The sequence below is a fragment of the Lepidochelys kempii genome, chromosome 1 (assembly GCF_965140265.1).
Source record: "Lepidochelys kempii isolate rLepKem1 chromosome 1, rLepKem1.hap2, whole genome shotgun sequence".
In the NCBI taxonomy this organism is placed as follows: Eukaryota; Metazoa; Chordata; order Testudines; family Cheloniidae; genus Lepidochelys; species Lepidochelys kempii.
The window spans coordinates 48,420,467-48,446,854 of NC_133256.1; the positions used below are offsets into that span (position 1 = coordinate 48,420,467).

At 42.5% G+C, this 26,388-nt stretch overlaps 1 protein-coding gene across 2 annotated transcripts in view; it reads right to left on the reverse strand.

Moving 5' to 3' along the window:
- Positions 1-26,388, reverse strand: part of STARD13 (StAR related lipid transfer domain containing 13) — a 473,464-nt gene that overhangs the window by 365,187 nt on the left and 81,889 nt on the right. For both annotated transcript variants that reach the window (XM_073341701.1, XM_073341692.1), the window contains exon 2: positions 7,022-7,941. In XM_073341701.1, coding sequence (XP_073197802.1) covers positions 7,022-7,780 — 759 coding nt within the window. In that variant the 5' untranslated portion in view covers positions 7,781-7,941. The remainder of the gene's footprint in view (positions 1-7,021; positions 7,942-26,388) is intronic.

Consider the following 26,388-nt stretch of genomic DNA (forward strand, 5'->3'; position numbering starts at 1 on the left):
GGGAACAGGACATGGAACCTGTGCCTCCCTGGTCCTCTGGCCAATCTCCACTGGCTTTGCCTCTTGCATAACTGAATTAGAGAAGGAAAGATTTTGGCAATAAAACTCTTAACTGGCAGCCCTATGATAAGCGTAGGTCTGGTTGCTGCCCTATTTAGATAATTTACACTGAATTAGTTATTCCCATGCTGATGGTTTTTTCCCCTTTAATGGTTCCTCTGTGTTCACTTGCTGTCAAAGGTCCAACTCTGTAAGTGAAAACTAACTTGTTTTAAATGGGAGATGTTTAATTGATTAACATATCCAAAAGTTACACAGATTAAATGCATTTCTTTTGGAGAATCATTAATCAACTTCAAAGAATATAGTTGTAGAATCATGGGTTTCTGTGGAATTTATTTTTTCTTATCTACATACTTTCCCTTCATTTGTTGAGCTTTTTAGTGTTTGTGAAATAGAAAAATGAAACAGAGGCAAAATGTAGGACAATGCCATGAACACCTTCTCATAAGATCCTGACCCATTTGATCAGCCTTAATCTGAACTACCCTTACCATCATGGTCTAATCCTAAAAATGATCTGTCGTGCTATAATGCTTATTAGGCTTTGTCTCCCAACAGTGATTATATAATGAAGACAGTTTTCTACTAAATATAGTATCAGGATGGAACTACCAAATGAACAGACATCAGATAATCAAGACCAAGAGAGAGATCATACACTTCAACTGCCTGCCAATGAAGGATAGTTCTTTATTGCATATTTTCCAGGGTTATTCCCAATCTAGTTTTAAATGTCCCAAGTGATGGGCTTTCGCCACTTCCCTTTGGAGACTGTTCCAACAGATTTTAAATTACTTTACAGGAGAACCTCACAGTTACGAACACCTCAGGAATGGAGGTTGTTTATAACTCTAAACAAAACATTATGGTTGTTCTTTTAAAATTTTACAACTGAACACTGACTTAATACAGCTTTGAAACTTTACTATGCAGAAGAAAAATGCTGCTTTTAACCATCTTAATTTAAATGAAACAATCACAGTTTCCTTACCTTGTCAAATCTTTTTTTTTAAACTTTCCCTTTATTTTTTTAGTAGTTTATGTTTAACACAGTACTGCACTGTCTCTGCTTTTTGTTGTTGTCTCTGCTGCTGCCTGATTGTGTACTTGACAAGGGAAGAGCGGGAAAACCTTTTTTTTTTTAAAAGTCTATACAGTACAAAATTGTTTAGAGTGTTTGTTTCATTTATAAAAGAACTGATGTGCAGTTTATGCAGTTTTAGCAATTTCCTGTATTTACAGTGATTTTCCTCTGCTTAATATTAATTAGGCTAAAACCGTTTAAGGCCAAGTACAAAGGCATGTATTGTTTTATTTAATTTTAGAAAATAGTATTCACTGTATATAGCTTGTCAAGGTTCCTCCCCCACTCTGAACTCTAGGGTACAGATGTGGGGACCTGCATGAAAATCTCCTAAGCTTACTTTTACCAGCTTAGGTTAAAACTTCCCCAAGGTACAAATTAATTTTATCCTTTGTCCTTGGAATATCCACTGCCACCACCAAACTCTAACTGGATTTACTGGGAAACGTAGTTTGGACACATCTTCCCCCCAAAATCCTCCCAACCCTTGCACCCACTTCCTGGGAAAGGTTTGGTAAAAATCCTCACCAATTTGCATAGGTGACCACAGACCCAAACCCTTGGATCTGAGAACAGTGAAAAAGCATTCAGTTTTCTTACAAGAAGACTTTTAATAGAAATAGAAGTAAATAGAATTAAAGGAATCACCTCTGTAAAATCAGGATGGTAGATACCTTACAGGGTAATTAGATTCAAAACATAGAGAATCCCTCTAGGCAAAACCTTAAGTTACAAAAAAGACACACAGACAGAAATAGTCATTCTATTCAACACAGTTCTTTTCTCAGCCATTTAAAGAAATCATAATCTAACACATACCTAGCTAGATTACTTACTAAAAGTTCTAAGACTCCATTCTTGTTCTATTCCCGGCAAAAGCAGCGTACCGACAGACACAGACCCTTTGTTTCTCTCCCTCCTCCCAGCTTTTGAAAGTATTTTGTCACCTCATTGGTCATTTTGGTCAGGTGCCAGCGAGGTTACCTTTAGCTTCTTAACCCTTTACAGGTGAGAGGATTTTTCCTCTGGCCAGGAGGGATTTTAAAGGGGTTTACCCTTCCCTTTATATTTATGACATAGCTAAAAACTCAACATTCATTACCCCAGACACCTGCAGCAACTACTTAAGGCCGGATTCTGCCCCTTTACTCACTCTGAGTAGTACCTCCCCATTTGATTATTTCAATGGAATTATTTGCATAGCAAGGTGCTACTCAGTGTGAATAAGGTGCAGAATGTGTTCCTTGGTATGCTTATTAGCAGTTACCACCACAGTTCTAGCAACACTATGCAATGGAGCCCACGGTAAAGAAAGCAAAGCAGCACCCAATATTTTGTTACCATGATAAGAAATAAATAGTAAATCTTTGTATATTAAGAGCCTTTAGTTTAGTTTTCCCTTAGCAACTAAGCTGTGTCTTATCCTGTTTGGATCAGTATTGACATCTAATGCTGGGTAGTTCAATCACAAGTACATACTTAGGAATGCCCCATAGGATAGAGCCTAATCACGATTTCATAGCCATCTTTGGTAGTGTGAGGTTAGTCAGGATATCAGTCACACTATTATGTTTGGTAGGCATGTATCTATATGGTAAAGGTGATTTGTTTGTTACATTATTTTTAAGTTTCAGGGCTATTGATAGTGGTTGTACTCCTACACCCTCTTACTTTGTTAAAGTTTTTCCATTAGAAAGACATCACTCCATAGCCTTACCCCAAAATAATGGGAATAACTAGATAATAACACATTGGACTGGGGCTAACCTAGAGTCATGATGAAAGCATCTAGTATTAATATAACGTGTCACTATTGCTAAAATTGCACAAACTTTTTTTTTTTTAAATTACTGGAACCTTTCTTACAGTGATTTCTGCCTATTTAAATGGAACAAGAGTCAGAAACAAGCCCTGCGTCATTAAATCTACAAAGGTTTTTAAATGTTTAGATATATTCTCCAAGATTTACTATGTTATTCCACCAGCTTGTCCGGAAATGTACAATCCATTATTTTGTTCTATGAACCGCATCCTTGTTTATTTTATGGCCTAAGAATAAAGTAAACTAAATGACAACAATGCCTGACTTTTTCCTTTTATCTACAGGAATGACCTTTAGTATATTAAATTCCGGGGATGTCACTCTTGCATTTCGATATATGTTTAGATTAGCTGGAATGTAGGCAGTAGTGTTCTTCACTGAATGAAGACGCAAGACTTGTCACCATAGTCATCTATTCCAACATAGCTATTTAATAAACTGAACTGAGTGTCACTGGATCTTACTGAGCAGCTTTCAGAAAAAGCTCAGTTCTTGGGCTTTCTAACAGCAGAGGTTGAGAACAGTTCTTAATCACTGAGTTTCATCTCTGTGAGCGGATGGGGGTATCTCAATACAGTTAAAAAAATGAAACAATGATTATAATGACGACAGGAGAACTGCAGACGTTTATGAAGCCAAAGCATCCATTTAGATGGAGTGGCAAAGAGTCAGATACTAATCACATCAGCCACACAATCAGAGGCTCGTTCACCTGCACATCTACCAATGTGATATATGCCATCATGTGCCAGCAATGCCCCTCTGCCATGTACTTTGGCCAAACCGGATAGTCTCTATGTAAAAGAATAAATGGACACAAATCAGATGTCAAGAATTAGAACATTCAAAAACCAGTCGGAGAACACTTCAATCTCTCTGGTCACTCGATTACAGACCTAAAAGTGGCAATATTACAACAACAAAACTTCAAAACCAGACTCCAACAAGAGACTGCTGAATTGGAATTAATTTGCAAACTGGACACCATTAACTTAGGCTTGAATAAAGACTGGGAGTGGATGTGTCATTACACAAAGTAAAACTATTTCACCATGTTTATTTTTGCCCCCTTCTATTCCTCACACATTCTTGTCAACTGCTGTAAATGGCCCACCTTGATCATCACTACAAAAGGTTTTTTTTTCTCTCCTGCTGGTAATAGCTCACTGTACCTGATCACTCTCGTTACAGTGTGTATGGTAACACCCATTGTTTCATGTTCTCTGTGTATATAAAATCTCCCCACTGTATTTTCCACTGCATGCATCCGATGAAGTGAGCTCTAGCTCACGAAAGCTTATGCTCAAATAAATTTGTTAGTCTCTAAGGTGCCACAAGTACTCCTTTTCTTTTTGCGGATACAGACTAACATGGCTGCTACTCTGAAACCTGAACTTAAACTATTATTACTTCAAGATAAAACAATTACTTCAGCTGAATTTACTGATACATCAGTAGCTCGGGCAGGAGGACGTGTTTCCCTCTAGCATTGGGGGTTGAGTGAAGTATTAGAGTGAATGGGCTAGTTAATTCTTCCTCCCCACACCCCACTAATTGCCCATCCAGTTAAAACTATTATCATCTAGATTACATAAAATTACTAGAAACCCATGTGATGAGTACAGTATTTGACCGAGGCCTTTTGGTAAAGGCCAGGAGATGAGCAGTGCCAAATATGGAAAAGTATTACATTACTCAAAATGAATACTGGATTGGATTTGAATCAAAGGCATGACTAGATAAAAATCTAACATTCTGTATCTCCCAACGTTTGTAACTGCTGTTCCAGTTTATTTTATTAATATTGCAAATATATAAATACGACCACACAGATGCCTTCATAATCTTATTTTAGAAGAATGGAAACAAGTGGTGGGTCTGATCCTTCTTCCTGAAAGTCAACAGCAAAACTCCTATTGACTTCAATGGGTGCAGAATTGTACCCCAAGAAACAAGATGAGATTCAAGGTGCATTGGAATAGAATTCAAGCAGATGAGGGAAAAGGCTAAATATTATACAGATCATATTTTTGATGTAAAGAGGCTAAAATCATATACACACTTCCAGACTCAAAATAATTAAGCAAGAGTATTTTTAAAATGTCTTCAAGACAGTATGGTGTCAGAATCCTCTCACTTATACTGGTGTAAATCAGAAGTCAATAGAGCTATTCTGATGTAAAGTCGGTGTAAGTGAGAGGAGAATCAAACACAGTGAGAAAAATGGAGCAACAGAAGTGGAAAATGCTGTGGCCATCAGTAGGTCACGTACTAGAGGCTATACCATGATTTCAAAGGCACTGATCTAATAACAAAAAGGGGAGGGGGGGATGAGGTGTAAGAGTATGATTGAACAGGCAGTTTAAGATTAACTTGTGCCACAAGGTTCAAGAGTGTTGGAATTTGTGGGTTTGGTTTCTCCCATTACAGAGATAGCTGTGTATTTCCGATTCAGACCAAACTTCTCCAAAGTTCAGCGTGTTTGGATCCACATGCCTGGTCTGTGACCAACTATAAAAGAATTTGTTTGCTAATTCTCCAGACTACTGAGAGTTCACTTGGAAAGCATCTATGAAATTCTTTTATACTCCAGCAGTTCCAGAGAAGATGGGTAATTACTCTCTTTCTGCTGGAAAGAATATTGTTAGGTGGTTCACATTACTGTATGTTTTTGCAGTTGTCCTAAACCTCTCTAGGTTTTTTAAAAATAATAATAAAATCCATGGCACAATAAATCGATAGAGGATATTGCTTTAATTTAAATATATTATGGGCCAGCAAAGGGGAGTAAATGGATAAGATATTGACTATGTGCATGGTAAGTGGGAAGCAGCTTCCTCAGAGCCACTACTCTTACTTCCTCTTAGGAAACTGTTGAAAAAAATCAGGAAAACGAAAGTTGCAGTATACTCCATCCCCACAAGGAAAACTCAACTCTGCCCCCTAGAGCTGGCAATACTCACTGGGAATGGTTTCCACTGCTGGCTAGCACAGCCACAACAGGGCACAGGCAGATATATTTTGCACCAGCTATAGAGCTGGTGCAGGGTATGGCCTTACCACATCAGGGGAAAATGAGAGAGCCAATTTCCCCACCTTAGAAGGAAACAAGAAAAATGACACAAGTTGAAAGCTCAGATTAATGGAAATGTAGGAAGCATAAGTGCTGGACCTAGGGCTGCGGGGGGTGCTGTAGCACTCTCTGGCTTGAAATGGTTTCCATTATATACAGGGTTTAGAGTTTAGTTCAATGGCTCTCAGCACCCCCGCTATACAAATTGTTCCAGCACCCCGGTAGGAAGTTTGAAGAAATAGAATTGGTTGGTTCAAAAGCTTTTTGTCTTATTACTCTCAATGTATGATATAATGTTTTGCACTGGCCTTATGCCATGTTATGTTATTTTGAGAAATCATGAAGGGAAACTCCTATACGTAGCATGGGATGCACTACAGGTGTAATTACCATTTTTCCTATTAGAAATATGAATGTTTCTTAGGATCAAAAATATATTCATAGAATGTTTATATGCCGATTGGAGGAAGTTTTATTTTTGACAATTTTTAATATAAAAAATATTGGGCCAATTTCATTGGTACTTTCCAGCTGCTTTGTGCCACTCTGACAGTGATAAGCAGCTGCAAAATCCTCTTAACCAGCCAGTTAAAATGGGTTTACAGCTGCTTTGTGTCACCAAAGCAGCATAAACCAGCCAGAGCATAATAAATGAATGAATCTGTCCCGTAACTTTTTCTGTTAAAGATTTAGCAGTAACGTGTAAAACATAGGCCTGATCCATTTATACAGAGAGGGATGGAGGCCCAACTTTTGAATATTCTCTATGGTGAGTTTCCAGAAAAAATATGATTAAAGGCATTCCTCAAGTGAACTATAACCATTCTGTGCTTTAAACTACCCAGTTAGTTGATTGACTCTGTACCAGTGACAGCAATATAATCCATTAGTAAATATATAATAAAATAACCAATCCCCCATTAACCAAGCTGCTAAAGTACAGATTGCCTGTTTGGAACAAGAAATTAGTTCATCTTACCACCATGTCCATTTGTTTTTCTTCCTTTTCATGGTCATTCAATTTCTTTCCAGAGTGATCATTGCAGACATCTAAATGACAGACATACTGGCTTCTGGTATGCTCACATTTATCTTGTTTCCCAAGGAGAATAGTCCTTTTATAAAGACCACTGTAAAATGCCCCATACAGTGGCAGCTCTGTAAAAACGTCATCATCATGATCACCTTCCTCCTCCTCTTCAGATGAAGAAGGCTCTGTGTCTGTGACCTCACAAATATGGAGTTTAGAGTTAGCGCTATGTGATAAAAATTCAAAATCAGAAAAAGTGATCGCACTTGGTTTGTGCGTTATTACTCTGATCTCTTGAACCCTCTCTGATTTCTCAGCTGAGCTTTCTCTTGGAAGGAGCGGTGAGGGAAATGCCTCATGTGAGGGCAGGTGTGTAGGACTGTCCTTAGGTTTGTGCCCTGAAGAATACAGTAATTTTCCACAAAGATGCTTTATTTCAGGCTCAGCAGCAGCAGCAACATGTCCTGTAACTCTGCTAGGTTCCAAGGATGTCTCAGTGTAGCTTACTACCTGTGACATAGATGAAGAACTCAATTCGGATTCAAGCAGAACATTATGGAACTCAAGATGGCAATCACAGTCTTCTACCTTTGTTTCATATTTTGCATTTTTTGACTCCTCTGAAGTCCCCAGACATGTGGCATATATAAAATAAGGTGACACCTGCTCCTCTTCAGAGAGCTTAGCTTCCATTCCAGTAGATTTCATCCATCAGAGGTCATACTCCACTTCATTGCTGGATGTCTTGAGAGCCTCTATTTTCCATGCTAAGTCAGAAAATGTCTTTGTATTATTCCTTCAAGACCATGGTCAGAGCACCATTCTTAATGCTTGGAGATTGATGCAAATGATCCAAATCTTCTCTGTTCCTGAAATAAAAAAAGGTAGGTTTTATTGATGCTACTACACTTGCATTTTGAGTGCAACAGTGGAAGCAATCTGAACATTTAAAATTCCATACAAAATTTAGGGCTAGATCATCTCATAACATTTTTGCCGCAAACAGATGAAATTGAAAACTTGAGCAGCTTTAGTCTATTACATTATTAAGAAAGATTAAAAAAGATTTGCGATGTGACGGATAGACTGCTGAGACTCATCAAGCCCTTGGATCGCTACCCCTTCCTGCTTCTCCACGTGGGCACCAATGATACTGCCAAGAATGACCTTGAGCGGATCACTGCGGACTACGTGGCTCTGGGAAGAAGGATAAAGGAGTTTGAGGCGCAAGTGGTGTTCTCGTCCATCCTCCCCGTGGAAGGAAAAGGCCGGGGCAGGGACCGTTGAATCATGGAAGTCAACGAATGGCTACACAGGTGGTGTCGGAGAGAAGGCTTTGGATTCTTTGACCATGGGATGGTGTTCCATGAAGGAGGAGTACTGGGCAGAGACGGGCTCCATCTTACGAAGAGGGGGAAGAGCATCTTGCGAGCAGGCTGGCTAACCTAGTGAGGAGGGCTTTAAACTAGGATCACCGGGGGAAGGAGACCAAAGCCCTGAGGTAAGTGGGAAAGCGGGATATCGGGTAGAAGCACAGGCAGGAACGTCTGGGAGGGGAGGGCTCCTGCCTCATACTGAGAATGAGGGGCGATCAGCAGATTATCTCAAGTGCTTATATATGAATGCACAAAGCCTTGGAAACAAGCAGGGAGAACTGGAGGTCCTGGTGATGTCAAGGAATTATGACATGATTGGAATAACAGAGACTTGGTGGGATAACTCACATGACTGGAGTACTATCATGGATGGTTATAAACTGTTCAGGAAGGGCAGAAAAGGTGGGGGAGTAGCACTGTATGTAAGGGAGCAGTATGACTGCTCAGAGCTCCGGTACGAAACTGAAGAAAAACCTGAGTGTCTCTGGATTAAGTTTAGAAGTGTGAGCAACAAGAGTGATGTAGTGGTGGGAGTCTGCTGTAGACCACTGGACCAGGGGGATGAGGTGGATGAGGCTTTCTTCCGGCAGTTCGCGGAAGCTACTAGATCGCACGCCCTGGTTCTCATGGGTGACTTCAATTTTCCTGATATCTGCTGGGAGAGCAATACAGCAGTGCATAGACAATCCAGGAAGTTTTTGGAAAGCATAGGGGACAATTTCCTGGTGCAAGTGCTAGAGGAGCCAACTAGGGGGGGAGCTTTTCTTCACCTGCTGCTCACAAACAGGGAAGAATTAGTGGGGGAAGCAAAAGTGGACGGGAATCTGGGAGGCAGTGACCATGAGTTGGTTGAGTTCAGAATCCTGACACAGGGAAGAAAGGTAAGCAGCAGGATACGGACCCTGGACTTCAGGAAAGCAGACTTCGACTCCCTCAGGGAACGGATGGGTAGGATCCCCTGGGGGACTAACATGAAGGGGAAAGAAGTCCAGGAGAGCTGGCTGTATTTCAAGGAATCCCTGTTGAGGTTACAGGGACAAACCATCCCGATGAGTCGAAAGAATAGTAAATATGGCAGGCGACCAGCTTGGCTTAACGGTGAAATCCTAGCGGATCTTAAACATAAAAAAGAAGCTCACAAGAAGTGAAAGGTTGGACATATGACCAGGGGAGAGTATAAAAATATTGCTCGGGCACGTAGGAATGAAATCAGGAGGGCCAAATCGCACCTGGAGCTGCAGCTAGCAAGAGATGTGAAGAGTAACAAGAAGGGTTTCTTCAGGTATGTTGGCAACAAGAAGAAAGCCAAGGAAAGTGTGGGCCCCTTACTGAATGAGGGAGGCAACCTAGTGACAGAGGATGTGGAAAAAGCTAATGTGCTCAATGCTTTTTTTGCCTCTCTCTTCACTAACAAGGACAGCTCCCAGACTGCTGCGCTGGGCATCACAACATGGGGACTAGATGGCCAGCCCTCTGTGGAGAAAGAGGTGGTTAGGGACTATTTAGAAAAGCTGGACGTGCACAAATCCATGGGGCCGGACGAGTTGCATCCGAGAGTGCTAAAGGAACTGGCGGCTGTGATTGCAGAGCCATTGGCCATTATCTTTGAAAACTTGTGGCGAACGGGGGAAGTCCCAGATGACTGGAAAAAGGCTAATGTAGTGCCAATCTTTAAAAAAGGGAAGAAGGAGGATCCTGGGAACTACAGGCCAGTCAGCCTCACCTCAGTCCCTGGAAAAATCATGGAGCAGGTCCTCAAGGAATCAATCCTGAAGCACTTACATGAGAGGAAAGTGACCAGGAACAGTCAGCATGGATTCACCAAGGGAAGGTCATGCCTGACTTATCTAATCGCCTTCTATGATGAGATTACTGGTTCTGTGGATGAAGGGAAAGCAGTGGATGTATTGTTTCTTGACTTTAGCAAAGCTTTTGACACGGTCTTCCACAGTATTCTTGTCAGCAAGTTAAAGTAGTACGGGTTGGATGAATGCACTATAAGGTGGGTAGAAAGTTGGCTAGATTGTAGGACTCAACGGGTAGTGATCAATGGCTCCATGTCTAGTTGGCAGCCGGTGTCAAGTGGAGTGCCCCAGGGGTCGGTCCTGGGGCCGGGTTTGTTCAATATCTTCATAAATGATCTGGAGGATGGTGTGGATTGCACTCTCAGCAAATTTGCGGATGATACTAAACTGGGAGGAGTGGTGGATACGCTGGAGGGGAGGGATAGGATACAGAAGGACCTAGACAAATTGGAGGATTGGGCCAAAAGAAATCTGATGAGGTTCAATAAGGATAAGTGCAGGGTCCTGCACTTAGGATGGAAGAATCCAATGCACCGCTACAGACTAGGGACCGAATGGCTAGGCAGCAGTTCTGCGGAAAAGGACCTAGGAGTTACAGTGGACGAGAAGCTGGATATGAGTCAACAGTGTGCCCTTGTTGCCAAGAAGGCCAATGGCATTTTGGGATGTATAAGTAGGGGCATAGCGAGCAGATCGAGGGACGTGATCGTTCCCCTCTATTCGACATTGGTGAGGCCTCATCTGGAATACTGTGTCCAGTTTTGGGCCCCACACTACAAGAAGGATGTGGATAAATTGGAAAACGTCCAGCGGAGGGCAACAAAAATGATTAGGGGTCTAGAACACATGACTTATGAGGAGAGGCTGAGGGAGCTGGGATTGTTTAGCCTGCAGAAGAGAAGAATGAGGGGGGATTTGATAGCTGCTTTCAACTACCTGAAAGGGGGTTCCAAAGAGGATGGCTCTAGACTGTTCTCAATGGTAGCAGATGACAGAACGAGGAGTAATGGTCTCAAGTTGCAGTGGGGGAGGTTTAGATTGGATATTAGGAAAAACTTTTTCACTAAGAGGGTGGTGAAACACTGGAATGCGTTACCTAGGGAGGTGGCAGAATCTCCTTCCTTAGAGGTTTTTAAGGTCAGGCTTGACAAAGCCCTGGCTGGGATGATTTAACTGGGAATTGGTCCTGGTTTGAGCAGGGGGTTGGACTAGATGACCTTCTGGGGTCCCTTCCAACCCTGATATTCTATGATTCTCATTTTAATGTGTGTGTCAGGATGTCACATGTGAGAACAAAACAGAACAGAACCTATTCAAAATGTTAATGGATGCTTCAACCTTTAATGCTATGTGGCAAGCCACAGAGAAAAGGCGTAATAGAAGCCAGCATTATGACTGTCAAAGTGAAAAGCAGATAAAGTACAAAACTGGCACATGACATGCTTTTCACTGCACATATCAAAAATAACCAATGGACATAGGCCAAGCATATTTTATTGCTGGGCTATACATACTGTTATTGTAACAGTCATGATTAGGATATGAAGAATAGAGAAAATGTATGCACAACATTTTCTTCATTAGGAGCTTTATTATACAAGCTTCAACTTGTACACACACTCCATTTCTTGGTTAGACAGGATGAACAGGCCAACATTTGCAAACGTAGGTGGCTAACCTTAGGCATCTGCAGTGCCGATGCTAGCCCTTTGGAGACCCTGAGCAGGTATATTCCCACCACCACCACACATACTAATAATTGGGGGGCGAGGGGTGGCTAGTGCTGCTTGGGGCCCTAAGCCAGTTCATGTGAGTATTGTTTATTTCTCATTTGAACAAGAACATAAGAATGGTCATACTGGGTCAGACCAAAGGTCCATCCAGCCCAGTAACTTGTCTGCCGACAGTGGCCAATGCCAAATGCCCCAGAGGGAGTGAACCTAACAGGTAATGATCTAGTGATCTCTCTCCTGCCATCCAGCTCCACCCTCTGACAAACAGAGGCTAGGGACACCATTCCTTACCCATCCTGGCTAATAGCCTTTAATGGACTTAACCTGCATGAATTTATCTAGTTCTCTTTAAACCCTGTTATATATATTTGAAGATGTATCTTTGCCCTCCACTCCCCTGGCACCGCATATCCTGATGAAGGGCATACCCTTATGAGCCACTTTCCTACCCTACCATACATGTCACCTAAGGATTACTATAATGGTACAGACCCAAGGTCTGTCTAATCCTGTAGCCTATCTCTGACAGTGGCCAGTACCAGATGTTTCAGAGGAATGTATAAGACCCCTCTAGTAGGCACATATGGGATTAGCTTAAGTCTTGAAGCATGACATGTAATATCTCTCACATTTTTTAAATCAAGTATAACAGCTCTGGCTATTCTTGCTAGCCATATACATAGCAAGATTCAAAAAGGGATTGGATAAAGTCTTGGCCTCAGTGATAGTGAGGGAACATATTTCCTTGTCTCAGTTCTGAATTTCCCACCTTTTATTTTCATTGAATGTCTCCCTGTTCTTGTATCATCAGACTGGGAGAACAGAAGAACCTAGGACTGGGCTTTTTCTGTGCTGCGATGGAGGGTACTTCAGAGAGAAGCAGTGGGGAGAGGAGAGGATGTGGTTCTCCAAGCTTCATATTTTACCCCTCTCCCTTCCCCAGGGGTGAGTGAATGTAATGACCAAAATACAGTAAAACCTGCCAAGACTGACCACTCATAGGAGTTAGCAAAAAGTGGTCGCTTTTAAGAGGTGGTCTCTCTTCAAAGGTTTGCACACCAGAGAGCAGTGGTGTTCCAAGGCCTCTGCAAATAGTCGCTCGTGACCAGTGGTTCCTCTTCAGAGGTGATCTCCAAGGCAGGTTTTACTGTACAAGTAAGTGGGGATTGACATATAGACATTTATAGGTTAAACAATGATCATATTTGGCAGGAGTGTGGATTTAGAAGGGCCCACCCATTGCAGGATCTTAACGTACAGATCTCTGGAAATTCAGAGGTGAGTCAACCTAAGTTCTGTTGCTTTAGTCACTCACATAAAAAGCTCTGCAACACGGATCTGCAAGACAGCAGAATTAGTAACACAGGTATGAATATCTGAACTTACAGGTTCTAAAATGCAATAGTAAACTTGCTGGAAAAGGTCCTTAAACCTTGATGAATGGAGACATTAACTTAATCATATTTGGGAGAGCCTCAGTCTGTATTCTAATGCTTGCTATTACCAGGCACTAATGTAGGTAAAAATTTTGAAGAGAAATAAAAATCTTTAGGACATGCTTGTTTTCTTTTAATCCAGGAGAAAAACAAAACAGACGCTATCTCCAAGTTTCTCAGCTAGCCTACTTTGAATTGACTGGAATCAAACTAAGATTCCCCCCAAAGCGGCTTAAGAAAAATCACAAAAGAAGCTGCACAGAAGCATTACAAGAGGTAAAAAGTGCAATACAATAAGCATAAGAACATATACCACTCATTACATAATAAGAAATTTATACTGGCAGCCTCAATTTTATTTTCTAAAGAAAACTTCATACAAATCAACATTACATTCAGTAGGGATTTTTAATAGCGCAATTAAAATGCTAAAGAATATTAAATGTCTTGCAATCTGATGCCTGGAAATGTGTATGTACAAGCATACACACAGTCACAATCATCATGATATTTTGGCCTGATCCTGTTTTTCTTTCACACCCAAAACTCTTATTCAAGTCCATCAAATTTTGGATGGAGACCATAACCAGTGTACATATTAGTTTTAACCATAAGCTGAGGAAAATGGACAAAAACATCTAATATACATATTCTCAATTGCATTTTCTTTATTTAATAAAGAATTATTTTCTGTAGCAAATGTTGCATTGCAAATGAGCATACTTTTTCATATGGTAACTCTAATAATAGATAACTTATGTTATCTCTGCAGGCATTAGTTAAATTGGTACATTTTAGTATTTTCATTTTCAGTAAAGTTGGCATGTTAAAAAAGTTGACAGAGTAGATCAATGTGTGGAATTTCTTTACTTTTCATGAAACGACCTTAGGCTTGAGCTGACAAACTAAAGTAATGAAACAAGCACCGACCTAGGCTGCAATAGCACACATCTCCTTTTAAATAACTGGCTTTAACCCCCAAACTGTCTTATACGTTTGTCTCCATTTTACAGTAACTTTGTTTAAGGACTACTATTCACTTAGAAACTCTCTTTCCTTACAAATGAAGCAAAAAGATTTGAGAAATACAGACCAGTACAAACTAGGTGGTCAGGAATACTTCTGATACGGAGGATATTTTTACCTGTTTTGTAAGATAACCCCATATTTTTCAAGTCAGTTAATTTCCATAAGCGTAACAACAGGAATTCAGTAGACAGAAAGATCCTCCAAGTCTTGGGGCAGAACAGAAAAAGAAGTGAATAGATCCTTAACAAAAGGCATTTCAGCTAGCTTGCTGCACAAGGACTCTGTCAACAGAAGTATGTGTGAGAATCCCTGGGGCTAGAACAGCCTTCTGCAAGCACTGGCCAAATTATTCAGAGAAAGAGACAGACAGAAAAAAAGGGGGAGAAAGAGAGGGAGAGAGCATGCTTGGTAGGAATACCAGCCACTTCTAAAAATACAGTGTGACCTCATTCTTCATATTATGCCAGACCCTAACATTGCCTTTATCACCTGAAGCACCTGGAGTCAGTTTCATGTTGACTGCAGGATGGTTTTGTTGCTGTCAGTTTTTGAAAGGACAGGCTGAGAAACTCCTTTGGAAGCTCTTTCGAGCCAGCATGAAGGAAACCAAAAGCAGCTTCCCAAATTACTTCCATTACTATTTTGTTTGTGTTGAGAGTGACTTTAAGAGCTGCCTTTACAGCCCAAATTTCAGTAGCTCTCCCTTTTTGCAATCATAGTTTTACAGATAATTTTGCACCCACTATTAAGTGTGCACACAATTTAGGTCACTGGGACATCCAAGTCCCTGACAGTATTTACAAATCAGAAATTTGAAAATCTAGTCTGAAAAGTGTAACCATGAAGAGAACACAGAACATTATGTAGGAGAATTCTAATGAATTAGAAATTATAAAAGAATGTTCTGTGTTGCTTTTGATCAGAACAGATAGTACAAATGGAAAAGCTGCAATACTAGTTCTCCTCTGAGGAACTTTAACTTTTCCTTAGTTTTTCAGATCTATACAACATCTTTCATCCTTAAATAGCCAAAAGCACGTTACAGACTGTGGCAAATTATACAATTCCACCGACTCATTTCACCGAGTCAGAATAGATCTCTAGGCTAGAGGGAGAGCTCTAAATGTTGGGCGTATTTAAGCCTGATGCAGCCAGATTGACTTGATTAGGGCTACACAGGGTGTCAATCATCACAGAACTTGGCATATATATGAATGACTCACTCAGCAAAATGCAGCCATCTCTTGAGTAGAACAAAGCAGCCATTCTTCAACAAGTATACTACACAACAGTTTTAGTTGTTAGCAGAGGAAGTAAAGAATCTATTTTCCACTTTAAACTTTAAGGGACATTTTTCATAGGCTGAACATACATTAGACATGTTTGAAGTTAATTTGGTCAGGGATGTTAACACCCTTGCTGCTGTGAAATCTGCCTTGGATTTGTGTTTCAGTCTAAAAACAACAACATCCTCAACAGCACTGCCAATGCCAATGCAAGGATTGTGGGGACGCAGTCTGTACAATTTATTAATACTGGCTGATATTATAAAGTTATGACATTTCTGTATCACGGATGGCCTCTCTGTCTATCCACCATTGCTAACAAACCTTGAAGCATCTACCTTTCAAACCAGGGACAAAAGTGAATACTAGCCAAACTTCAATGAGAACAAAAAAGAGTGACTGTGATCTAAGGGAACCCAGTTCTCTCCAACTTTCCTCAACAGAGGACTCGAGGTTTGGAGAGTAGAAATTCTCCAAGAAGGACAAAGAGACGGGGTGACAAAGCAGGAGGTTCTAAAAGGACGAACAGGTGGAAGGTTCAAGAGACACACACAAGAAGTTTTGGGCAGGAGATGGACTGGCCAAGGTCAAAAAAGGCTCCATGTTTCAGAACCCAGGCCACGTACTGCAACAGAATGACCCTGGATGACCCTGATCCCAGCCTAAAGAATGCCCTGGAGTGGTCAGGAAATTGAAGCAGGGAAATGCATTTAGGGTTTATTATTTTTGTAACAGAGCTTAGACAGTTTGACTGCAAAGATCTCAGCTCTCAGGAGGGGACCCAGATAGAAGATCTGTACCCGGAGAGTGTGCCTAAGGACCCCAAGACAGGGACAGTGCCTGGACTCTGTTGAAGCTCTGGAGGCTTAAAACTAATGGGATTGAGCAGGTGGATCCTCTCACAGCAATCTGTTCAGTGGTCAAGGGGGGAAGCTCAACTGGAGCTATACCAGCTCCCTAACACCATGTTGGAACAATGGTTTAGTTGTGACTTAGAGGGAAGAATGACACCTACACAATCACTGACACTACTTGGAGAACCTAGATATTTACTGGATGAAGCTTTTTCCTTGTTAGTTTATGTAATCTGGGTCTTGACCTTACAAATCTTTATGATATGTGCAGCTGGGAGACAAAGGTTGTTGTGAAGTAGAGCAAAGGAAGCAGCAGCTTTGCAGGGGCACAAGTAAACTTAAGCACTAGACATAGTGATTTGCACTTAGCAGACATCAGTCTCAAGCCCCTTGCCTACCTGATCCCTTACTCTCAAGACAGCAAGAAAGAGGCAGGGTATAAAGGAGACAATTGGCTCCTGAGGATACATGGTTTTCAATATGATCCTCAGCATGTAACTAGAGCACTTACCTATTCAGGTCCTTCTCTGCCTTACTCCTGCCACTGGGCAGGAGTAAGTTAGTGGCCATGCAGCACTGTATTTATTAATCCAGTTTCAGTTCCCATACACTCCCTGTCCTATTCAGCATATTTTATCTTGCACTTATGATTAAGGCTAACGTTTTGTCACAGATATTTATAGTAAAAGTCACAGAGGGGTCATGGGCAAAAAAGAAAAATTCACGGAAGCCATGACATGTCCGTGACTTTTACTAAAAATATCCAGGACAAAATGGGGATCTGTTGGTCCCCACACTGCCTGAAGCGGGGCAGCTGCACAGGAGCTAGGAGCCACCTGCAGAAGCTGGGGCCTGTGGGGTACCCCTGCTGCCTGCAGCTCCGAGGGCTTGCATTGGCTGGGAGCTTGAGGTTCCTCCACCACCACGAGCTCGGGGGTTCCCCGCTACCCCGGTGAGCTCAGGGGTTCCCCCACCACCCCTGGCAGCTGAGAGCTCGGGGCTTCCCCAGCTGCCCCCCGTGGTCAGGAGCTTGGGGGTTCCCCTGCCTCCCGTGGCAGCTGGGAGCTCGGGGGTTCGCCCGCTGCCCCCGCGAGCTCAGGGGTTCCCCTGCCACTGGCAGCTCCGTGGAGGCCAGGAGCCCCAGAGTACCCCACTGCCCGTGGTGGCTTGGAGCTCCAGGGGCCTCTAGAGGTGAGAGGGTACCCCACAGCTCCCTGCCTCCATGGGCGGTGTGGGGCGGGGGTGACCCTGCAGCTCCAGAGCATTGCAGGCTGAAGTCACAGAGGTCACTGGAAGTCATGGATTGCATGACTTCTGCGACCTCCATGACTAAATCGTAGCCTTACTTATGATGTACAGGATCAAACTCTTATAAGATTTTGGCTTGAGTGGTATGGCTACAGGAACTTCCCAGTGGGTTAGTCTTAAAATCTGAGTTACCTTAAAACTATCATCTCGTGGGATCATTGCTAAAATTCCGAATACTTTGGGGAAAGAAGGTTAGTGTAAAATATCTCATTTTGTCTTTAAACAAGTAAGATGGTAGACACTTTATTCATGGCCCTATAATATCTTTGCTTTGTTTTTGTACAACCAGCACAAGGACTATAAGGCAACTGTTCCTAGAGTCACATGAACCAATTGTACCTTATAATTTAAAATGAACCCTGGATGAGCTATGCAGGAAAATATCTGTCTCCCTCCAGAATGATAACCGTACCATTGTTAAAATCCTAGCTCTTCATCTGGAATGCCAATCAAAAACAATTCCAGGACACAGAGTTTGTTACAACTAGGAATGTGTGTGAGTGAATCTGCTGACCCTCTACTCTACATACGGCCTCTCCTCTTGAAACTGTTAAGAGAATTGCACTAAGTTTGTTTCTTGGTTGCCCAACAGATGTGCTGGGATCTGACCACTTTGGTTAGAAACTGGAATACATTTTTCCTGTATTGAAAAATGCTTTTATATAAAGTGGGCTAATTTAGGGTCATGTTGCCCTTGACAAAGTATCTTCAAGATGCTCTTAGGACTGATGAAACAGACATGGAATAAGACAGCCACCTCTGACTCTGAATTATCAAACACATAGATGAACATGATATGTAGTGGAAGGGTCGACACTGCTTTTGTAAAAGGAAATCATACCTCACCAATCTATTAGAATTCTTTGAGGGGGTGGGGGGGTCAACAAACATGTAGCCAATGATGATACAGTGGATAAAGTGTACTTAGATTTTCAGAAAACCTTTGACAAGTTCCCTCACTAAAGGCTCTTAAGCAAAGTAAGCTGTCATGCATAAGAGGGAAGGTTCTCTCTTGAATCAGTAACCAGTTAAAGATAGGAAATAAAGGGTAGGAATAAATGTTGAGTTTTCACAGTGGAGAAAGGTAAATAGCAGAGTCTCCAAAGGATCTGTACTGGGACCAGAGCATCTTCAAAATATTCATAAATGATCTGGAAAATGGGTAAACAGTGAGGTGTTTGCAAAAGTTTGCAAAAAATACAAAATGACTCAGGATAGTTAAGTCCAAAGCAGACAGCGAAGAGTTACAAAGGAGTTTTACAAAACTGGGTGACTGGGCAAGAAAATGACAGATGAAATTCAAAGTAATGCACACTGGAAAATGTAATCCCAACTATACATACAAAATTATGGGATCTAAATTATCTGTTTCCACGCAAGAAAAATCTTGGAGTTATTGTGGATAGTTCTCTGAAATCATCCATTCTTCATGCACTGGCAGTCAGAAAAAGCTAACAATGTTAGGAACTTTTAGGAAAGAGATAGATAAGACATAAAATATTGTAATGCCATTATATAAATCAATGGTATAGTCACACCTTGAATACTGTATGCAGTTTTGGTCACCCCATCTAAAAAAAATATTAGAATTGGAAAAAAGTAAAGTACAATAAAAAAGGGCAACAAAAAAGATTAGGAGTATTGAAAAGTTTCCGTATGAGGAGACATTAAAAAGACTGGAACTGTTCAGCTTGAAAAAGAGAGAAGGGGAGGAGAGGGCGAATATGCTAGAGGTCTATAAAATCATGAATGGTTTTGAGAAAATGAATAGGCATGTGTTATTTACCCCATCACATAACACAAGAACCAAGAGTCACCCCAGAAATTAATAGGCAGAAGGTTTAAAACAAACATAGGGAAGTATTTTTTCACACAACGCACAGTCAACCTGTGGAACTCATTGCCAGGGGATGTTGTGTAGTCCAAAAGTACAACTATGTTAAAAAAAAAAAAACCTAGGTAAGTTAATGGAGCATAGGTCCATCAGTGTCTATTAGCCAAGTTAGTCAGGGATGCTCTGGGTCTCCTTAAACCTCTGAATGCTAGAAGCTGGGACTAGCCAACGGGATGGATCACTCCATAAATTACCCTGTTCTAGTCACTCCCTCTGAAGCATATGGCACCTGCTACTGTCGGAAGACAGGATACTGGGTAGATGGACCATTGGTCTGACCCAGTTTGGCCATTCTTATAAATTACTGTAATTGGCTGTATATAAGGATGAACACATTGACCTTAAAAAGCTTCACTTGGTCCAGAATGCATCAGCCCCCACAGTGCAACACTACCAGCCTCCAAAAACACATCCCTCCAGTGCTCTGCTCACTACTTGGGCTCCCCATAAGGCATCAGGTTAAATTCAAAGTCTCTATCTGTTAATCTTCAAAGTCCTTCATGGAATTGGCTCAAGATACTTAGGAGATCACCTTCCTCTTTACTATGATGATCTTCCTCAACATTTGTGCTCCTTGGGAATAGGCATATGTCAAATTGCAAAGGTAAAACCCATAAGAAAATGGGAGAGAGATTTGTCAGCCTTGGCCCAAAGCTATGGAATGCCGTTCTAAAAGAAATTGGAAAAAAGATAAATCTCACTCCCTACCTTCAGAGCAAAGCATAAAATTTGCTTCTTCAGTTTAGCCTTCCCACAGTTACAACAGAAGGGGCAGGGGAGGAATGAAGAAAGGAGAAGATGGAAGAGGAGGAGATAAAAGGAAAGAGAAAATATAGAAGTCTTAGCTGCGTAGGGGAAGTAAAAAGGAATGTAGACCACTGATCTTATATGGTTGTAATAGTCCTTGTAAGGTACTCAGATATTATAGTATATGGTAGTATCTGACAAGATATCTAGGGATCAGCTAAATAGATCAATAGACTCTTAGTAAGAAGCTATATTTTTTTACGTCAAAGAAGTGTAAATTAGGGCCACAGACTTGGAAAAAAGAAGAGAGCTGAAATAAGAGAGCACTTGCTTTACTGCGCCAGATAGATCAACAGGTTAAAAAAAAAAAAACCCTCTCATTGGCAGTATTCTGCGGTGTAGAAACCTGTATCCACACCTCAGCATTACTATTATTGTGGAAAATGTTAGGGCTAAAGAGGAATACAATAAAAAGTCAGAGAGAACAAGACCATTAGTACTATATGTATTAAATCCGTTCATGATAGCTTAACTTCCCAGGTTTATACACTACTGGTCTTTTAAAACCTCTGCAGTATTTGTGGCACCACATTACATTTCTCAAATGAAGTAGACTGTTTAATACAATATTTGCAAACAAAGCTTGAATAAGCAGAGCTTTGATTTATGAAATGCATCAATATGATAATGAGGATTTTAGCTGGACAATTAGTTTTAAATTGTATAAGCCCACACCAGCTCTTGTTATTAGGAATGCAAAGGTTTATCAGGTCAATTCTGAGTTCAGTATTTAAGAATTCTTTATTATTCTTGTACCTGGTAATTCAGAGCTTGTAACAAAGTAAAGTCTTGGTGATACTTTCCAAATCCAATAGCACACACATACTGCAAAACAGATTCTGATAGCTCTTTACATGAAAATATCTGCAGGTGCTTACACAATAATTTAATTAATGTGCCATTTCACATAACAAATTTTCCCCACTTCCAAACTGATTCTGGACACTGGTAATGTCTCTCCTCCTCCTCTCCCATCAGTGATAATGGATTCTATAAAGAGGTGACCCTAGAAATAAACACCTCCTAGTACAATGATTCAAGCCTAAGGGCAAGCTCCTTCTCTGAGATCTGCTTGGTGGATCTGAGATAACTAACAGAAGTGAGGGCTTGTGTCAGCTGCTATGAAAATGTCTGGTTTCAGTGGCTCTCCCTATGCACCCAATATGTATGTGTATGGGAAGGGAGGGGCTCCCTGGACCCCCCTGCGTCCCACTGTCCTTCATTTACCTCCTCTTCTCCCCCAGTTGATTGTCTTTGGGGATGGGGGAAATCTCTCTGTAGGCTACCACACACTGGCCCCGGTTTGGCTCTTGTTCCTCCTTCCCTTTCGCAAGAGAGGGAAAATCTGGCTGGAACAAGGACCAGTCTCTCAGGCAGCCCCTAGAGAGTCAGCTCTAAGGGCTCAGTCTAACAGAGTCTATTGCCCTTTCACGGGGTGTGTTGGTCTACTGTCAGTCAGGACGTGCACAAGTCCATGGGGCCGGACAAGTTGCATCCGAGAGTGCTGAAGGAATTGGCGGCTGTGATTGCAGAGCCATTGGCCATTATCTTTGAAAACTCGTGGCAAACCGGGGAAGTCCCGGATGACTGGAAAAAGGCTAATGTAGTGCCAACCTTTAAAAAAGGGAAGGAGGAGGATCCTGGGAACTACAGGCCAGTCAGCCTCACCTCAGTCCCTGGAAAAATCATGGAGCAGGTCCTCAAAGAATCAATCCTGAAGCACTTGCATGAGAGGAAAGTGATCAGGAACAGCCAGCATGGATTCACCAAGGGAAGGTCATGCCTGACTAATCTAATCGCCTTTTATGATGAGATTACTGGTTCTGTGGATGAAGGGAAAGCAGTGGATGTATTGTTTCTTGACTTTAGCAAAGCTTTTGACACGGTCTCCCACAGTATTCTTGTCAGCAAGTTAAGGAAGTATGGGCTAGATGAATGCACAATAAGGTGGGTAGAAAGCTGGCTAGATTGTCGGGCTCAGCGGGTAGTGATCAATGGCTCCATGTCTAGTTGGCAGCCGGTATCAAGTGGAGTGCCCCAAGGGTCGGTCCTGGGGCCGGTTTTGTTCAATATCTTCATAAATGATCTGGAGGATGGTGTGGATTGCACTCTCAGCAAATTTGCGGATGATACTAAACTGAGAGGAGTGGTAGATATGCTGGAGGGGAGGGATAGGATACAGAAGGACCTAGACAAATTGGAGGATTGGGCCAAAAGAAATCTGATGAGGTTCAATAAGGATAAGTGCAGGGTCCTGCACTTAGGACGGAAGAACCCAATGCACAGCTACAGACTAGGGACCGAATGGCTAGGCAGCAGTTCTGCGGAAAAGGACCTAGGGGTGACAGTGGACGAGAAGCTGGATATGAGTCAGCAGTGTGCCCTTGTTGCCAAGAAGGCCAATGGCATTTTGGGATGTATAAGTAGGGGCTTAGCGAGCAGATCGAGGGACGTGATCATTCCCCTCTATTCGACATTGGTGAGGCCTCATCTGGAGTACTGTGTCCAGTTTTGGGCCCCACACTTCAAGAAGGATGTGGATAAATTGGAGAGAGTCCAGCGAAGGGCAACAAAAATGATTAGGGGTCCGGAACACATGAGTTATGAGGAGAGGCTGAGGGAGCTGGGATTGTTTAGTCTGCAGAAGAGAAGAATGAGGGGGGATTTGATAGCTGCTTTCAACTACCTGAAAGGGGGTTCCAAAGAGGATGGCTCTAGACTGTTCTCAATGGTAGCAGATGACAGAACGAGGAGTAATGGTCTCAAGTTGCAGTGGGGGAGGTTTAGATTGGATATTAGGAAAAACTTTCACTAAGAGGGTGGTGAAACACTGGAATGCGTTACCTAGGGAGGTGGTAGAATCTCCTTCCTTAGAGGTTTTTAAGGTCAGGCTTGACAAAGCCCTGGCTGGGATGATTTAACTGGGAATTGGTCCTGCTTCGAGCAGGGGGTTGGACTAGATGACCTTCTGGGGTCCCTTCCAACCCTGATATTCTATGATTCTATTCTATGATTCTAGGACGGCTTCAGGTGTGGTGTGTCTCCCAGCTGTCTCCTCCTTGGCTGGACTCACTCTGTCCCCAGCAGTTCCAGGACAAAGCAACGTTCTTGTTTATTGCCCCTTTCTGTGGGGAATTTGTCCTTTTAAGCCCCTTTCCATCCAGGCTGAGCAAGCCTTGCAGATGTGCCTCCTTAGTCTGGAATAGGCCCAGAGGAGCTCATTAGCCTCCATACCAAAGTGAGGGCATGTCCTTTCACATACCCCACCCCTCAAGACGGGAAGACTGTCCGGGGTTGGGTTGTCTCCCACAAAAAGAAGTCTGCATTAGGAGTACAATTTTTCCCTAAGGAATAGTTTTCTACTTAGATAAAGGACCAGGTGTTCTTCCCCTTCAAAGTCTTATGAAAGGACGGTGCCAAACCCAACATCCAAGTGCAATAGGAATTCCAAAGAGAAATAGGGGCTGAATAGCATGGGTGCCAGGCATAGTCATGCTTTCAGTTCTCTGAATGCTTCCTCGCACTGCCTATCCCAGTGGATCTTCTTAGGATTGTTGACTTAGGTCCATAACTGGGACCGTGATTGAGGCAAAGCCAGAGATAAACCACGGGTAATATCCTGCCAGACCAAGAAAACGTCTGATTTGCCTCTTCGTCTGGGGGATGCACCATGACATGCTGTGAGGCCTTGCACCTTATCGATCACTGCCTTCACAAGACCACCTCCTATGCAGTACTCCAAATAGGTCACTTCGCTCAGAACCACCTTACACTTCGCCAGGTTGGCTGTAAGTCCTGTCTCCTGTAGGGCTTTTAACACCTCCCTTAAATACTGTAAGTGGTCTTCCCAGGTGGGACTGTAGATGATGTCATCAATGTAGGCCACAGCGTACTGATAGTGGGGGTTCAGGATCTTATTCATAAGTCGCTGGACGGTAGCGTCAGCTCCATGGAGAAGAAAGGCATGGTCTTAAATTGGAAGTGCCCAAAAGGAGTGGAGAAAGCAGTTCTCTCTTGTGAGGAAGAGGATAAGGGAATCTGCCAGTAACCTTTTATCAGGTCAAAAGTGCTTAGGTATTTTGCTGGTCCCAGTCATTCTAACAACTTCTCCACCTTTGACGTTGGGTAGAGGTCAAATTTTGTGATGACACTGACCTTCCTGAAGTCGATGCAGAATGGAACTGTACCGTCTGGTTTGGGAATCAGAAGTATGGGCCTCTTCCATTCGCTTTTGGATTCTATAATCCTCCCCTCCCCCAATCTCCAGCGTCATTCCCACATCTTTCGGGGTAAGATCTAGGGTTCTCTTGGACTACCTGGCCAGGGGTAGTCTCTAGGTGATGTTGGAACAACTGCGTCCTCCCCGGGAAGTTGGAGAACACTGTGGCAAAGTCTCCAATTACTTGGATCAGTTGTTTCTTTTGTGCAGGGGAGAGCCCTTTGCCCCTGATACAGTTGCTGGGGCCTTGCCACTAGGCACCTGGGGCCCCAGTTTGGGTTCTGCTGAAATAGGAGTTATCAGCAGGACCTTTCATGCCCCCCAAGATTTCAGAAGGTTCATGTGGTAGACCTTGGTTTCCTTCCTTCTCCCAAGTACTCTGATCTCATAGTCCACAGGCCCTACCTGCCTGACCACTTCAAATGGACCCTGCCATCAGGCCATTAATTTAGACTTGGCTGAGGTCATTAGTAGAAGAACACTGTCATCTAGCTGTAAAGTTTGTAGCCATGCCCCCTTATTGTAATTCTGTTCCTGGGTGTGCTTGGCCTTTTAATTCTCCCTGGTGAACACCCCCATGTTTTTGAGTTGCTCCCTTAACTGCAGGATATATTGGGTTGCGCGTAAGGCCCCCCACATCTTGCTCTTCCCACCCTTTTCACAACAGGTTCAAGATGCTCTGCGGTTGGTGACCGTAGAACAACTCAAATGGGGAGAATCCCATAGAGGCCTGTGGGACCTCCCTTGTGGCAAATAGGAGTGGTGGGAGTAGCTGGTCCCACTGCTTGGGGTGGTCACTAACAAAGCACTTCAACATCACTTCAGGGTCTTATTAAACCGTTTTTCAAGACCGTTGGTCTGCAGGTGATACACCAAGGTCTTCGGAGACTTGACCTTCAGAAGGGAGCATAATTCCTGCATCAGTTAGGAAGTGAAGTCAGTCCTTTGGTCCAACAATATTTCATGGGGAAATCCTAAGTGTGAGAAGAGCTTTAAGAGCACTGGAGATATAGCTGTCATTTTTGGGGAGCAGAGAGGAACGGCCTCTGGATATCTGGCTGCGTAGTGTACAATCACTAATATATACTGGTGCCCTGCGGCGTTTTTTTTCCTAGAGGTCCAATCATGTCCAGCCCAATTCTTTCTAACGGGGTCTCGATCAAGGACAGGGGGACCAAGGGTACCTTGGGGTTCCTCTGCTGCTATCTAGTTGACATTCTGGGCAGGAGGAACTATATTTTCTCATTTCATAGTGTACGCCTGGCCAGTAGAATCAGGCTAATATCCAAAGTCTTTTCTCTCCCCAGATGTCCCGCTGGGGATGTCAACACCGCTCAGCAGTAGCAGCGCAGAACTAGCAGCTGGTCCCACATCACCCCCGTTTGATGATTCTTCTTGATATGATATGATACAACTGCTCGTTCTTGAGTGCAAAGTGTGGATACAGATCGTCTCCCTGAGACTGTCACTTTTTCATCTATGGAGTCCAGTTGTTCGTATGCATGGCTTAATGTAGGGTCACTCCTTTGTTCTTCAACAAAATTCCTGTCCAAAAAGAAGGCTTCCAGG